Source organism: Silurus aristotelis (assembly GCF_946808225.1).
Source record: "Silurus aristotelis genome assembly, chromosome: 9".
NCBI classification, from domain to species: domain Eukaryota; kingdom Metazoa; phylum Chordata; class Actinopteri; order Siluriformes; family Siluridae; genus Silurus; species Silurus aristotelis.
In genome coordinates this window covers 12,001,609-12,017,689 of record NC_139582.1, presented here as the reverse complement: position 1 = coordinate 12,017,689, position 16,081 = coordinate 12,001,609, and the positions used below count along the sequence as shown (strand labels likewise).

Genomic DNA, 16,081 nt, shown 5'->3' with positions numbered 1-16,081 from the left:
ATATATATATATATATATATATATATATATATATATATATACGTATATATATATATATATATATATATATATATATATATATATATATATATATATATATATATATATATATATATATATATAATTTTTTTTTTATTATTAAACCTCTGCTGCAAAAAACATTTTAATTTTAATGTTTGTGTGTGTGTGTGTGTGTGTGTGTGTGTGTGTGTGTGTGTGTGTGTGTGTGTGTGTATGTGTGTGTGTGTGTGTGTGTGTGTGTGTTTTAGCAGAATTACTTTTTTAAAAATCATTAACATTTTAATATTCACATTTAGAGCTATCACACCTTATCGCAGACTAAAGAAAATATGTTTAATTTTTAGCATAAAAATACACTATATGGCCAAGCATATCTGTATCCCTGATCATCACACAAGTATACAGTTCTTTCCCCAACTCTTTTCACAATGCTGGAAGCTTTCATTGTTGTATTGCATTCTGTGAATTTCCCTTCACTTGAACTGGGAGACCCAAACCTGTTCCAGTATAACCATGCTCCTGTACATAATGCCAGTTCCAATAAAGACATATGATTTGGCAAGGATTATGAGCTTTGGGGTGAACAATAGAATAGAATAGAATAGAATAGAATAGAATAGAATAGAATAGAATAGAATAGAATAGAATTTTTTTTTCTATATGCATCCATTTTGTTTTACTACTATGCTTTCTAAAAAGAGATGTTAATTTTATGTATTTCTCCTCTTTGGATATAAATTATAGCAAAAATAATAATAAATTTGGTGATTTTAAATAATTAAACTGAAGAGATGCAGTACAGTGTAAGCTAGCACAATCTGTATGACAAAGTACATTTTTATCTAGAGTTCTTTTTTACTATTAATTATTCGTACATATATACAGTCATACCTTTCATAAGAAACGTTAATTTAGACATCAAGGGCTACAGACTTTATGGTCTGCTGAAACAGTAATAATTAACAGTCTTCTTGTAATTCACCTTGATGTCTCATAAAATACTTTGTTGTTGCTTCTAGTGCCTTTGTGTTATGATGACATTTCAACAGTCCCTGGTCCTCATGATAGAGACAGTCCACAGTCCATATGTTCTTCTTGCTAACATATCGTCTACTCTCTGGAACAATGCTATCCGGATCAAATGTGTGATGGAGCACCACCAAAACAACAGGCTGGTTTTCTAGGATGAAAAATAGAATGATCCATATATGATACAGTAATATTTTCATTTTCAGAAAAAATAGTTGTTTATTTTTATAACAATTGCTATGAAAAAAGGTTACACTCTCTTCTTCACGTGAACATTTACCTGGTATATACTTAAGAGCAGCTTCAATGTCAGTTCCAGCACGAGAGACAATGACGACGAATGCAATAATGACATCACTCTGATCCACCGACAACACTTCATTTTGGGGATTAATACCCAAACTTCTCAAAAAATCCTGGTGGCTGTTCATGTCGTTACCAATGACCATTTTGTGGAATCTGATTGCCTTTGACTTTTCATCTGAAACATAATTGACAGTGTAGGTCTGTATTTGTTTTTAATTTATACAGTATAATCACCAATACATCATTACAGAAAGCCTACCTTTTTGGGAAAGAATGCGCACCAATGCATCCCATACAAATTTTGCCACTTTAGTCAGACATCTCTAAGGGAAGAAGAGTTTAGGGTGTTATGTTTACATTTAGTGTGATATCAGCATTGACTGTCATAAGATTATTACTGATGAAAATGATCTAATATCGCTTAAAGAAAAATAGCTGGACTTTTTATTGTAAACACATAACAATTATACTAAAACACTGTCTTTGGTTTCAGGCTAAAATTGTACTGAATCCAAAGACCACTGTGAAGCTCATGACCTCACATCTCTGTGACAGAACAAACCCATCTACATAAATAGTTGGTTATAAGCAAAAAAAAAAGAACAGTGTATCATTATATGATATGATATAGGGTCCCTGGTGGTCTAGTGGTTAGGATGTGGTGCTCTCACCGCTCCAACCCCAGCCACTCGTAGTGCCGGTCCCAAGCCCGGATAAATAGGGAGGGTTGCATTAGGAAGGGCATCCAGAGTAAAAACATGTGCCAAATCAAACATGCGGAGGATCCGCTGTGGCGACCCCTAACGGAAAAAGCCGAAAGAAAGTTAGTGTATCATTATATGATATGATTTATATGATATCATTATATTTTAAATGACATAACAATGAAATTACTCACACAAATGAATCCGGGTATGCCGTAGATAATCTGTATTAGTAAATATAAAAAGTAAATCTAAGACAATCTAATACGTATCACATTTCTGTAAACACATGACAATTATAGTAAAACATTGTCTTCAGTTTCCGGCTGAAACTGTACTGAATCCAGGGACCACTGTGAAGCTCATGACCTCACATCTCTGTGACAGCACACGCCCATCATCATAAATGTATTTTATAAACATAAAAAGAAATGACAGTGTCTCCTGGTAGTAATACTTCTTAATTTTTCAACTAATATAACAATGAGATTACTCACGGAAATTAATGTGGGTATGCTGCAGAAACTCTGAAATAGTAAATAGGAAGCAAATTAATAGAAATTGTGTCCCCATATTATGCACCCATGTAATAAACATGTCACAAGAAAAATCTATAATACTGTCCTCTGAACTTTAACTGCAAAAAGGAGAGATATTATGGATCATCTTAGGTTATTACAAAACAATTACTCAGAATGAAAGTGTAACGATTTCAACGACTTTATGGTCTGCTGAAACAGTAATAATTAACAGTCTACTGGTAATTAATCGTGATGTCTCGTAAATACTTTGTTGTTGCTTTTAGTGACTCTGTGTTAAATTTACTCACAGACATGAATCCGGGTATGTTGTAGATAATCTGCAATAGTAAATATAAAGAAAATCTAAGACAATCCGATACATATCCTATTTCTGTAAACACATGGCATTACTCTAAACATATAACAATTATATTAAAACATTGTCTTGACCTCACATCTCTGTGACAGAACACCCCGTCCACATAAATAGTCGGTTATTAGCACAATAAGAAAGTACAGTGTATCATGGTAATGACACGTCTTTGTCTTTCAAATAATATAACAATAAAATTACTCACTGAAATCAATCTGAGTGTGACATAGAAAATCTGTGATATTAAATCTAAGGCAAGTTTAAGACAATATGAAACGTTTACACAAATTTTACGTGCCCAAGTAATAATGCTATCCCGAGATAAATCCATAATGCTGTCCTCTGAATTTAAACTGCAGTGAGGAAAGATATTACAAATCTTTAGGTGATCAGAGTTTCATGACTTAGAATGAAAGTGAAACCATCTTAACCACTGAATGGTCTGCTATAATAACAGTCCCATATTATAAAAATATTAATTGCACCCCAGTGTCTAGGATACGATTGATAAATTATGTGTATTATAGTCAATAGGTCTTCTTGTGTAAGTTAAATATGTTGTATAAAATGGTTAGTTTAATTCAGTATTAAAGACCGGAACATAAAAAAAGCTGGTCATGTGTGGTATTGCACTGTGAAGTCCATTACTATGAACACAAGTTCTACATTATACTCTGTTATCGTTCTTGTTAGTAGTAGTAGCAGTGGTTACTGATTTAATGGCCCATACGCCTCACATGAGGTTCTACATGTCTAATAATATTCTACGGTGTTTGTTATTCATATTGAATTTTTTCCGGGTTAAAATATGTCTAACAACCTACACAAAATGTGACGCTAGCGGGGAAAACTGAGGGGAAATCATAAAGTGAATCATCAAGGAAACATTATGGTGCATTCATGATCTCCTACGATTTACTGTGGAGTTGTAATTAAAAGTCAAGTCAAAAAGCTTTTATTGCCATTAAAGCTTTTATATATATTCAACCATATATATCTGACGCAGTACACAGTGAAAATGAGACAGTGTTTCTCCAGAACAGTGGTGCTACATCACAAAACACAGAACTAGGACTAAAGTAAATTGTCCTCGCCACAGAAAGTGCATCGTCTGCAACCGAGTCCAAACAGTGCAAGACAAAAGACAATACAAGTGCAAACAGACAATACAAGACAGTGTGGGACAAATACACAAAACACATCATATCACCGACCAGTAAACCTACTGTATATCTTATACAGTACAAAAGAGAACTATAATTAATTCATTATTGAATTAGTTATTAAAATCTAATAATAAAATATATAAATAACTAAATAGTGCATAATTCGGCAGCAGTAATAGAAGCAAGCTTAAGATTGTAAGCTTGTGGGTTAATCACTGACTAATATTACTTAGGTAAATAATTTTTTTAATTAGTGATTAAAAATGCAATGCTTTTTCAGTTTCACATTGTGAATAATGTTTAATGTGCATTTCAAGTTATGAGCATTGGGAAATCTAGTAAGCAAGTAAAAAAAAAGAACTGGAGTCTCTCAGATAGTTGCATTAAACAGTTTAATAGCACAGTATGTCGTCCATTAATAAATATATAATTGTAGTTAGTGAATATATCATATGAGTATAAATGTGTATTTGAATGTGTCAAATGCTGTTTCAGCAGGTGAAGGAGTGCAGCTCCTTTAATTTCTGTGTCCTTGGTTTCGGTTGCTGTAAGGCGCTATACAAATAAAGCTTGATTGATTGAATAATTATTATGGTAATTTCTGCAGAGATTGAAGGGTAAAACATAACTAGAAAGTGTCGAATTTCTGATATGCATTAGTTATTTACTGTTGGCTTGTTTTAGAAAAATATTTCCTGCTTTAATTCAATACACCAGAAACTGGACTTGAGCTTTCTTTCTGAACATAGTAAGTGTGTGTTCCTTCAATCTTATCGTCCCTACACTGGCTACCTGTCAAGTTTCGAATCGACTACAAACAACGATACTCCTTACTTATAACACTAAACGGTTTTGCTCCCATGTATCTATCCAGTCTTTTAACATGCTACAAACCGTCACGTTCGCTGAGATCTCAAAACTCTGGACATCTAGTAGTTCCTAGAACAGCAAAATCCACTAAAGGCGGTAGATCATTCTCACATTTAGCTCCTAAACTTTGAAATGGTCTTCCTGACAGTGTTCGGGGCTCAGACACACTCTCCCAGTTTAAGTGCAGATTAAAAACTTATCTTTTTAGCAAAGCCTACACATAACATACGTCTCACATCATAAACTTGTGCTCCAAAACATCTGATCACATGCACATTATTAACTTGTGCTGTTAATATCATGAACAGCAGCTACGCTAATTTCTCTCCACTGCTTCTCTTTCTCTCCCTATCCCGAGGCATCCTGAGGTTTGGCCAGCTCCAGTCAGGTCCCACCTCATGAAGATTATGGACCTTTAAAGAAGTAGATGCCAAACTCGCAAACATCCCGAACCATCTAGAGACGTACCAGTGCCAATTGGATCCCACTACATGTGTGGAGTTTTGACATTGGACCTCCTGAAGTGTTTAAAGGCTCTGGCAGGGAGAAGCTGGTGTTGGATCTGTGATGATCACAAATGTTGTGCTATTTTATGAGTTGCTCAGTAGCTCCTAGTTTTATAACCACAATGACTGTATAAGACTGTAAAAAGAACATTATTTGTAATCTTACACTCCAGTGCTCATGTTAGTTCTCTCTCTCCAGTGTTCTGTACTGTTTAAAGACTATAATCACACTCTTGATGTCACCCAAATAAGGATGGGTTCCCCTTTTTGAGTCTGGTTCCTCTCAAGGTTTCTTCCTCATAACATCTAAGCGAGTTTTACCTTGCCACAGTCGCCACGGCTGCTTATTAGGGATAAATGCACACCATTCACCTTGACTGCTGATTTCTACAAAGCTGCTTTGAGACAATGTCTCTTGTGAAAAGCGCTATAGAAATAAACTTGACGTGTTTAAAGTTGTAACAGCATTTATAGCCAATCATTTGCAGGAAAAAAATGCAGTGATTGTTCCACTCACTTTGGTCCTGTATACCTGACATGTGTTTATTGCCTTCGTATTTATTGTTGTTTTTTTTTGCACTTGTCACACTCATATGAGCACTTTATGTCGTCCTGTCTACTGTATTCCTTATGTGTTGCATCATTTTCCTCAGCTTTATATTAAAAATTCACGGCATCTTCGGCTCAAATAATTCGGAAACGCGTTTCACCATAACCAAGGAGTACCTTGAAGGAAGCCCGACATGCTAAACAATGCGCATGCGCGTTAGGCTTCTACCGCCCCAGGAGGTTAAAGTAGTCCCATTGCGCATGCGTCTGTTTTCTCTCTTCACCTCCCTGCGCTGAGCTTCACCATGGCGAACGTTGCTGACACAAAACTCTACGACATTCTCGGCGTGTCTCCTTCAGCGTCCGAAAATGAGCTTAAGAAGGTAAATAAAAGTAGCAGAAATCGTTCGTTGTTAGTTAGCCATCGAGTAACGTTGCCGAAACACTTTATTCCACACCTCAATCTGACACCGGCGTGTGGCCACCAGAAGCAGGAAGGACGGATTAGCCACATAGCTAATTTGCTAACAGGCGTAGGGGTCGTGTCCCAAATTGCTGAGTCGTTCCTGTTGGGGACCACTAGATAGGCGCTGACAGTATTGGCATGTGTGCACTATGTAGGGGTCGAGAAAGCTATTTGGGATTTGTCTGTTAGTATTGCCGTATGGCTGTGCAACGAGGCCTAGTCGGTAGATTTAGCCGGTACCCGATGTTAATATATAAATACACCTATAAAGTTCTGATTTTATTTTAATATAAATTTTTCTTCATGTGCTATTTGTATGTTTGTTTTTAACGAATTTTACTGCCCAAATTTAGCTGTAAGGTTATTTTTCACTAGCTTTACTATCGCTAGCCTGATTAGCACGTTGTTGTTAAACCGGCCTGTTCACCGGCTTGTGCTAGCAAACCGCTTTCTGTCTTATTAATTTACACACAAAGCGAACTTGGTCGTAATTACTACAACCTTTCACGTGTTTACACGAGTAATTCATTATTTTTGTGATCATTTAATAAACGGCAAGGGATCATTTGTAATCAAACAGAAACGAGGTCAACTCACACGCAGTTAGGATTTAACTGACAAAGTGTTGTTTATTAATTATACAAAAACATATTTATTTGACAACCTTTTATTTTGGTATGTTTATATCCTGTTGAATTGTGTACGGAGCAGTACAACATGTTTATATTTTATTTAAAAGCATGGGGTTGCAGTTAGCTAGCTAGCTAGCTCTGTGTGCTTTAGCGGGCCTTGTTTCGTTGTCTTTCCACGTAACCGTCATGGTTACCAAGAAAAACGTGCAAAATAACTGATTACGCAGAATGTGTCGCTCTGCCAGCATTGCCTGTGTGGAGCGAACAAAAGTTGTTCATAATGAAAAGATGAAATTGCGCAACTGTGGTCAGATCCCGCAGTTAGTCCAATAGCGTTTTCCTTTTCTGTGTGTGGTTTTGAACATCATTCAATATTTTTTATTTTATTTACGCTCGAACTGAGCAATTAGAAAACCCCCATATTATGGTTAAACTATAATCAATATTATAATTAAGTAGTGATGCCCAGGGATCATCCGGGGTCTAAACTGTAGGAATACAGGCATTAGTGGTGGTGACTTTTTCAGTGAAAGTCGCTGTGTGACGTTATATAGATTCGCCTGTTCACATAGATAGATGAATAGGTGAGTAGATTGATGGATAGATGGGTTGTCGGTATATAAATTGATTGATTGGTGTAAGTTTGTTATTGCATAGTAAATGTGTAAAAAATTAACATTTTGCATCTACCAGAAGTGCAAACAGTTGCATTGTACTAACTGACAATATAAATACACACACACACACACACACACATAGGTTGGAGCTGAACTGCTGCATAATGGTTACTGGAAGTAAACTCGGTAAATCATTATTTGAGCCTGCAGTGTAGAGTTGATGGTTGCTGCAAATGCATATATGAGATGATTTTATAGGATTTGATTAAGGTAACTTTTATTCATGGAACCTCTGTGAGAATTGAGGTTGTGGTAGAGAGGAGTCAAGGAAACATTTACTCATGAAGAAGCTCACTTCTTTTTAATGTTGATGATTTAGACACTAGCCAACTTTTCCCTTTTGAATCAAATGTAAAGCTAGAAACCAGAATAGAGGTCTTCCATCTTATCAAAGGACCGATGTAACTGCAGGCTTTTATTCCTGTTAAATAAGAAGTCTTACTTAATTTAACAAGTGGAAAAGGGCGTGAATCCCGTTTGGCTGGAATGAAAGCCTGCAGACATAGTGACTCTTTCTGAATAAGACTAAAGACCCCTGTACTAAGATCCACAATTTGTCACACAACTATAAATGTATGGTGTAGTAATATTACTGTTCAGACTAGAGTAGACCATCTTATTGACCTTGTTCTGTTATTTTAGTCTGACCTTGTTAAAGCAATTGTCTTAAGTGTGTATTCTGACAAGTCTGGAATTGAATACAACTTACACATTTGCTATATTCCTTAATGTCCATATTAGGATACCTTTCATTGTTTAGAAATCCCTACCTGGTAGAATCTGTGTAACTATTTATAACATTCATTTATTTCAGGCCTACCGCAAATTAGCAAAGGAGTATCACCCTGACAAGAACCCAAATGCTGGAGACAAGGTAAATATTTAAGTTCTGGTAGAACTACAATCTTTTGTTGTAATTCAGATGATCCCAAAATATTACTCCAGTTGTACCTTAGTTCTGAGGAATGTACTAGTATTTATCTTTAAATCACTTTTAGAGACATATGTTTAAGGTTCTCAGGATCTATATCATTGTGTAACTCCACAACTAAGTTAATGGAAATAAGAAAGTTAGGTTTTTGCAAGTTTTATGTAATTAGTTTTCAGGAAACAATTAAAAGAAAATTATCTTAATTTGAATGATGCAGTTGTACGGCTATAAGCATTAATTAATGGTCTGATGTTTTTTTTTTTTATAGTAATGTGTTAATGCTTAGATTGCACTCTTCTGTGCTGTAATCATACTTAATCTTGGAGATAAGTAAGCAGATATGATCAAATAATTGAGAGCTGTCATTTTAATTCAGTTCAAAGAGATCAGCTTTGCGTATGAAGTGCTAACTAACCCAGAGAAGAAGGAGCTGTACGACCGTTATGGAGAACAAGGACTGCGAGAAGGGGGCGGAGGAGGACCCGGCATGGACGACATCTTCTCTCACATTTTCGGTGGTGGCCTCTTTGGCTTTATGGGTGGTCAGGGACGCAGCCGAAACGGTGGCCGGCGGAGAGGGGAGGACATGGTTCACCCTCTTAAGTAAGTCTTTGTATTTTCAGCAGTTTAGAAGCATGTAGAAATAGAAATCGACATAGATTATTCGTCCTCGACTTCAGTTGCCATATTACTTTATTTACATGTAGTGCTGATCATTTTCTTAATAGCACAGTACATTTGTGTGTTTATTATAATACATTTTTGTGTTTGTGATATCTTTGTTTTTTATTTCTAGGGTATCACTTGAAGATCTATATAATGGCAAAACAACTAAATTACAACTGAGCAAGAATGTTCTTTGTAGCACTTGTAATGGGTAAGTATTTGAAACCAGATGATTTATCTAGTTGGTGATATTACCAAATATTAGCAATGTTAAAAAAAATAAAAAATCAGATCTATGAAGCTGTTGGAAAACCTGGTCATAGCTTTACTCCTGAAAAGTGCTAACACTGGAGACTCCTTTCATACATGTTAAATAAAGACATTTATCTTTTATAGAAATTAGTTTTTAAAAGGTTTATAGGCATTATATATGCGTTTGTGGAACATCCATCATCCTGAGAATGAGCTCCTAACATATATAATATTAGAACAACTGCTTTAATATGTACATAATTCTGTGGGTTTTCTTAACAGCATTTCTGTCACAGCTGCTGTTGTAGAGAATTAACACCTTCAGACCAATCAGATTGTAGACTCCTCCAGTGCTGTGTAAAGTGCAGTAGCATTTATCTTTTTGTTAGAATTATTAAATTGAAAAACTTTGTTCGATGTTTGCAGCCAGGGGGGGAAGACTGGTGCAGTGCAGAAGTGTGTGACTTGCCGGGGACGTGGTATGCGCATTATGATCAGACAGTTGGCTCCTGGAATGGTCCAACAGATGCAGTCTGTCTGCACTGACTGCAATGGTGAAGGTAAGTAGGAAGGCTAGATCCCAGACCTGCAAATCTTTTATTTTATTTTTATTTTTTTTTATATATTATTCAACAGCAGTAACTGGTAATGTTTGTGCATTGGACCATTGTATCAGCAGCGAATGTGTGTAAAACCATTAGAATCGTGTGTTTGTAGGTGAGGTGATCAGTGAGAAAGACCGCTGTAAAAAGTGTGAGGGGAAAAAGGTGGTGAAGGATGTAAAGATCCTGGAGGTGCATGTGGACAAAGGCATGAAACACGGCCAGAAGATTACTTTTGGTGGAGAAGCGGATCAGGCACCTGGTGTGGAACCTGGAGACATTGTCCTCGTTCTGCAGGAGAAGGAGCATGAGGTATGCAATTCATCTCCCTATAATAAAAGGGTACAATAAAAAGAGCATTTGGTTCTTTGATTGGATTTTTGAGTGCTTCTCAGGGGCATTGTCATTCTTTAATTGGTTTGGGTCTCTTGGTACCAGTGGATGGTCATTGTAATGCCACAGACTACAGAGACATTCTAGAACATTCTGTGGTTGTATAGTGTATCATGTCTTTACTGGTTGAATGGAACTGCAGGTTGGAGCCTAATTTACTGCAAACTCTCTTAATTGTGTGGGTTAGCAACACCGATTGCAGCGACTGAGTGTCATGACCAATTTGTCTGTTATCTAGAGCTCACCCATCATTAGTTTCTGTTCACCAGCACTCAATCGGGAGAAAACACCTGGCATCTGAGCTGTTGGATTGTGATGAGTGCATTTGATTTTTGTAAAGCTTTATTCTTCCTGATGTAGCTCGCAAAAGTTCTTGGGAGATTTTATAGAGTTCCAGTGGCAGATTTATATCTTATGGCAATGATTTATTTATATTTTTTCTTTGAGTTCAGTTGTTTTATACGGATGTCGGCAGCTCTTTGTTTGACTTGTAGCCGTAGCCCCTCTGTTCCTGTCACGTCCAGGCCTAGAAGCTTCTGAAGCCCTTTTCAAAATAGCCTGGCAGATCATACTGACAAGCTTTCATGGAGACAGATGAGAGAGGGTTAAGGGGAAGTGCTATTTTAGCATAGGCTTTTTTTGTTGTTGGATATTTTAAAGGCATCTTGAATGTAATTGGTTCTCTGATAGTCACATGTGTGCTAAAGATAGAGTTTTTTTTTTTTTTATGCAAATTGTTTTCTTGACAATGTAGAAGTGAAGTGACGATTGATTGTTCAAGCCGTGGTCACAGCACATTTTGTATTAAGCAGTGGAGCATAGCTGTAATCCTCTTTGTGTTTGTCTTCTTTTTCTAGACATATAAAAGAGATGGACATGACCTGCATATGACTCACAAGATCGGCCTGGCTGAAGCGCTTTGTGGATTTCAGTTTGTCCTGAAGCATCTGGATGGCAGACAGATTGTGGTGAAATATCCAGCTGGCAAAGTCATCGAGCCAGGTGAGTGATGTGCACACAAGATGCTCTGTCTGGTTATAAGCAGTTTATCATGTCATGCAAATGGATTATAAAAATTGTGTTGCAGGTTCTTCCAGAGTTGTGAGAGGTGAGGGGATGCCACATTACCGCAACCCCTTTGAGAAAGGAGATCTATTCATCAAATTCGATGTTCAGTTTCCAGAAAACAACTGGATCAGTCCAAAGAAATTATCGGTGAGCATAATGATACACAATTGCAGATCCTTTGAGTAAAGCACCTCTTTCTAAATGTGGGAATTAAATGATTTATGTAAGAAATCTGACTACCGTCATTTCCAGACTATTAAACGCACCCGAATATAAGCCGCACCCACTGAATTTGACACAGATTTTTATTTTGAACATAAATAAGCCGCACCTGTTTATAAGCCGCATGTTTCGTGTCTACACTGAAACTAATGAACTTTACACAGGATTTAACAAAAGACAGTGTCTGTTACACGGCTTGTATCTAAACAGTAGCCTATCAAGAAAGTAATTGTTCACTGTCTTCCTCCTTCCTTTCACAATTTCTCTCGTTTTTTTTTTGTTTTTGTTTTTTGCATCGTCGTGCGTTTAAAAATCACCATCGGTGAATCTTTTCTCCCGATGCCGTGCAGCTCAGAACACAGGTGAAGTGCGTTTTTTTTCATGCCCGGTTGTTTTCAGCGTGACGATTTCCTGTAGACAGTCCGAGTGAGCGGCAGGTCAAACGTCAGAGGAACCTCGTCCATATTTATGATGTGGTGCGGCCCGATTCAGTGAGGGCGCATCTGATTTAATAATCCATAAATTAGCCGCTTCATTGTTTAAGCCGCGGGGTTTAAAGCGTGGGGGAAAAAGTAGCGGCTTATAGTCCGGAAAATACGGTACATGCAGAATTTGAGAAGCTGTGAGTACAGAGGTGTAGAAGAGAGATTTAAACACTCTCGATGTAGTGGTTTTTTGGGAAAAAGAGCATGTTCAAGTGTTCAGGACCATCAGAATCAAGTCTTTTTTGTCTCTAATGTAAAGATGTTTTACTTTAGATGATGTATCTAGTTCAGTTTAAATTTGTATGTGTAAGTCATGTGACTTGCTGTTATCTGTGTGTGTGTGTGTGTGTGTGTGTGTGTATATATATATATATATATATATATATATATATATATATATATATATATATATATATATATATATATATATATATATATATTATACACACACACACACACAGTGGGTACGGAAAGTATTCAGACCCCCTTAAATTTTTCACTTTGTTATATTGCAGCCATTTGCTAAAATCATTTAGGTTCATTCTTCTTCCTCATGAATGTACACATAGCACCCCATACTGAAAGAAAAACACAGAATTGTTGACATTGTTTTAGATTTATTAAATAGGAAAAACTGAAATATCTCATTGTCCTAAGTATTCAGACCCTTTGCTCAGTATTTAGTAGAAGCACCCTATTGATCTAATACAGCCAGGAGTCTTTTTGGGAAAGATGCAACAAGTCTTTCACACCTGGATTTGGGGATCCTCTGCCATTCCTCCTTGCAGGTCCTCTCCAGTTCTGTCAGGTTGGATGGTAAACGTTGGTGGACAGCCATTTTTAGGTCTCTCCAGAGATGCTCCATTCAAGAACAGTCACGGAATTGTTGTGAAGCCACTCCTTCGTTATTTTAGCTGTGTGCTTAGGGTCATTGTCTTGTTGGAAGGTAAACCTTCGGCCCAGTCTGAGGTCCAGAGCACTCTGGAGAAGGTTTTTGTCCAGGATATCCCTGTACTTGGCCGCATTCATCTTTCCCTCGATTGCAACCAGTCGTCCTGTCCCTGCAGCTGAAAAACACGCCCACAGCATGATGATGATGCCACCACCATGCTTCACTGTTGGGACTGTATTGGACAGGTGATGAGCAGTGCCTGGTTTTCTCCACACATACCGCTTAGAATTAAGGCCAAAAAGTTCTATTTTGGTCTCATCAGACCAGAGAATCTTATTTCTCACCATCTTGGAGTCCTTCAGGTGTTTTTTAGCAAACTCCATGCGGGCTTTCATGTGTCTTACACTGAGGAGAGGCTTCCGTCGGGCCACTCTGCCATAAAGCCCCGACTGGTGGAGGGCTGCAGTGATGGTTGACTTTCTACAACTTTCTCCCATCTCCTGACTGCCTCTCTGGAGCTCAGCCACAGTGATCTTTGGGTTCTTCTTTACCTCTCTCACCAAGGCTCTTCTCCCCCGATAGCTCAGTTTGGCCGGACGGCCAGCTCTAGGAAGGGTTCTGGTCGTCCCAAACGTCTTCCATTTGAGGATTATGGAGGCCACTGTGCTCTTAGGAACCTTAAGTGCAGCAGAAATCTTTTTGTAACCTTGGCCAGATCTGTGCCTTGCCACAATTCTGTCTCTGAGCTCTTCGGGCAGTTCCTTTGACCTCATGATTCTCATTTGCTCTGACATGCATTGTGATCTGGAAGGTCTTATATAGACAGGTGTGTGGCTTTCCTAATCAAGTCCAATCAGTATAATCAAACACAGCTGGACTCAAATGAAGGTGTAGAACCATCTCAAGGATGATCAGAAGAAATGGAAAGCACCTGAGTTAAATATGAGTGTCACAGCAAAGGGTCTGAATACTTAGGACCATGTGATATTTCAGTTTTTCTTTTTTAATAAATCTGCAACAATGTCAACAATTCTGTGTTTTTCTGTCAATATGGGGAGCTGTGTGTACATTCATGAGGAAGAAGAATGAACTTAAATGATTTTAGGAAATGGCTGCAATATAACAGAGTGAAAAATTTAAGGGGGTCTGAATACTTTCCGTACCCTGTGTGTGTGTGTGTGTGTGTGTGTGTGTGTATATATATATATATATATATATATATATATATATATATATATATATATATATATATATATATATATATATATATATATATATAATGAACAAAACTTCACATATCTTAATGCTGGTGTGGTGTTCAGAATAATTATATGAATTGACAAGTATTTTAGGGGCTTAGTTATTTATTTATTTATTTTTTTTAGAAGATTTTGGTAAGAGCAGTTTTGCTCAGCAGGTCTTTTACTGGGTAGTTTTACCAGCAAGTCAGATTAGTGAATTAATCAGCTTTTAGGAATTTAGACTGAAGAACCTTCACAAAACGTTATTACCCCAAGCTAGAGGTCGTGCCCTGTTTGTTTTTGAGCTTTAAATAATCTTTTCACCCACAGGAATTGGAGGATCTGCTGCCCTCACGTTCTGAGGCTCCTGTAATCTCCGGTGAGACAGAGGAAGTGGACCTGCAGGAATTTGACATGAGCCAAAGCTCATCTGGCAGCCATCGGCGTGAAGCCTACAATGACAGTTCTGACGAAGAGGGTGGCCATCATGGCCCAGGGGTGCAGTGCGCCCATCAGTAATCATGACTACCACAACCTGTCTGGATCCAGAGAAGGAAAATGTTCTAGTTGCACAACAGCAGAACAACAAAGGTGTGGGTGTTTTTTAATTTTTTTTTTCTTCTGTCTGATTTAGTGTTTACCTCAAACAGCGAGTACACTGCTTTCCTCAGCGAACGCACATATGAGCCTGTAGATCCTCCCCCCTTTCCTCTGTTCTGCCCTGCCCTTCTAGTTTCATATACAGGTGACCTAATATCAGACAGAGAAGAAGAAAAAAAAAGGTCGTTTCTCTTTTACTTGGTGTGTAATTTGCATTTTTGTTGCTGCTGTCAGCATAGTATTTAGAGTTAATTTAAAACTAATACCAATGTGCAGTTCTGGCCTTGGATTCGAGCCTCTTTATTTGTAAGAGTGTTTGTGTGAAAGTAAGTGAGAGAGAGAATGAGACTGTAAAAGAGAAAAGTCCTTGAAAAAATACACACACCTTTGGGACATAATATTCATCACATTTTTAGGTTGGTTTGTATGCATTTGTGCTTGATTGATTTTTACCACTTTACTTTGTAGATTTTTACTTTTTTGTTTTGTTTCTTTTCTGTTATATTTTAAGATCTGGAACAAGAGTCTACAGCATTGTGTAAAGAATTAAAGTGTTGTCATTTAAGCTTTATGAGCTGCAGTTATCTAGATTAAATAAAACCTTCACTTGCCTGTATCTGTCTTCAGCCCAGGTGCATGCTGGGAAAGCACTGAAACATCCAAAAAATCGTATAATGAAACTGGGTGAAAAGCAGCTGTAGGTGTATACCTTCTGTGGAAAAATGTTTATGAAATTGTTAAATAAAAACAATATCTCTCCAAACAGTTTAAACATTTCTTCCTTTTGGGAAATTTTGATTTTGTTTACATGACATGCTAAAGCATTGAATGAAGCTTTTCATCTTGTGCTCATGTTCTATGTTAATTGAATCAGGCGAACAGTTTCAGCAGCTAAAAGTACATGCAGCT

General features: G+C 37.2%; 2 protein-coding genes across 5 annotated transcripts; one reads left to right on the top strand and one right to left on the bottom strand.

Moving 5' to 3' along the window:
* Positions 1-856: 856 nt before the first annotated feature.
* On the bottom strand, positions 857-3,450 carry LOC310731360 (uncharacterized protein). Of its 4 annotated transcripts, XM_083550958.1 has the most exons (8): positions 3,160-3,450; positions 2,890-2,919; positions 2,558-2,587; positions 2,255-2,284; positions 2,028-2,156; positions 1,616-1,679; positions 1,331-1,531; positions 857-1,201 (listed from the first exon to the last, which is right to left on the bottom strand). In XM_083550958.1, the coding sequence occupies exons 1-8, from the start codon at positions 3,283-3,285 to the stop codon at positions 981-983; spliced, it is 831 nt and encodes a 276-aa protein (XP_083407084.1). In that variant the 5' UTR covers positions 3,286-3,450; the 3' UTR covers positions 857-980. The 4 variants fall into 4 exon arrangements, 1 of the variants encoding a protein (XP_083407084.1); XR_014535157.1 differs by lacking the exons at positions 2,028-2,156; positions 2,255-2,284; positions 2,890-2,919 and having other exon boundaries at positions 3,160-3,421; XR_014535158.1 differs by lacking the exons at positions 2,028-2,156; positions 2,255-2,284; positions 2,890-2,919; positions 3,160-3,450 and having other exon boundaries at positions 2,558-2,880.
* Positions 3,451-4,769: 1,319 nt separating this feature from the next.
* dnaja2a (DnaJ heat shock protein family (Hsp40) member A2a) lies at positions 4,770-15,935 on the top strand. The gene is made up of 9 exons (XM_083550259.1): positions 4,770-6,428; positions 8,635-8,694; positions 9,128-9,354; positions 9,548-9,628; positions 10,096-10,229; positions 10,387-10,583; positions 11,522-11,666; positions 11,752-11,879; positions 14,903-15,935. The coding sequence occupies exons 1-9, from the start codon at positions 6,351-6,353 to the stop codon at positions 15,089-15,091; spliced, it is 1,239 nt and encodes a 412-aa protein (XP_083406385.1). The 5' UTR covers positions 4,770-6,350; the 3' UTR covers positions 15,092-15,935.
* The last annotated feature ends 146 nt before the right edge of the window (positions 15,936-16,081 follow it).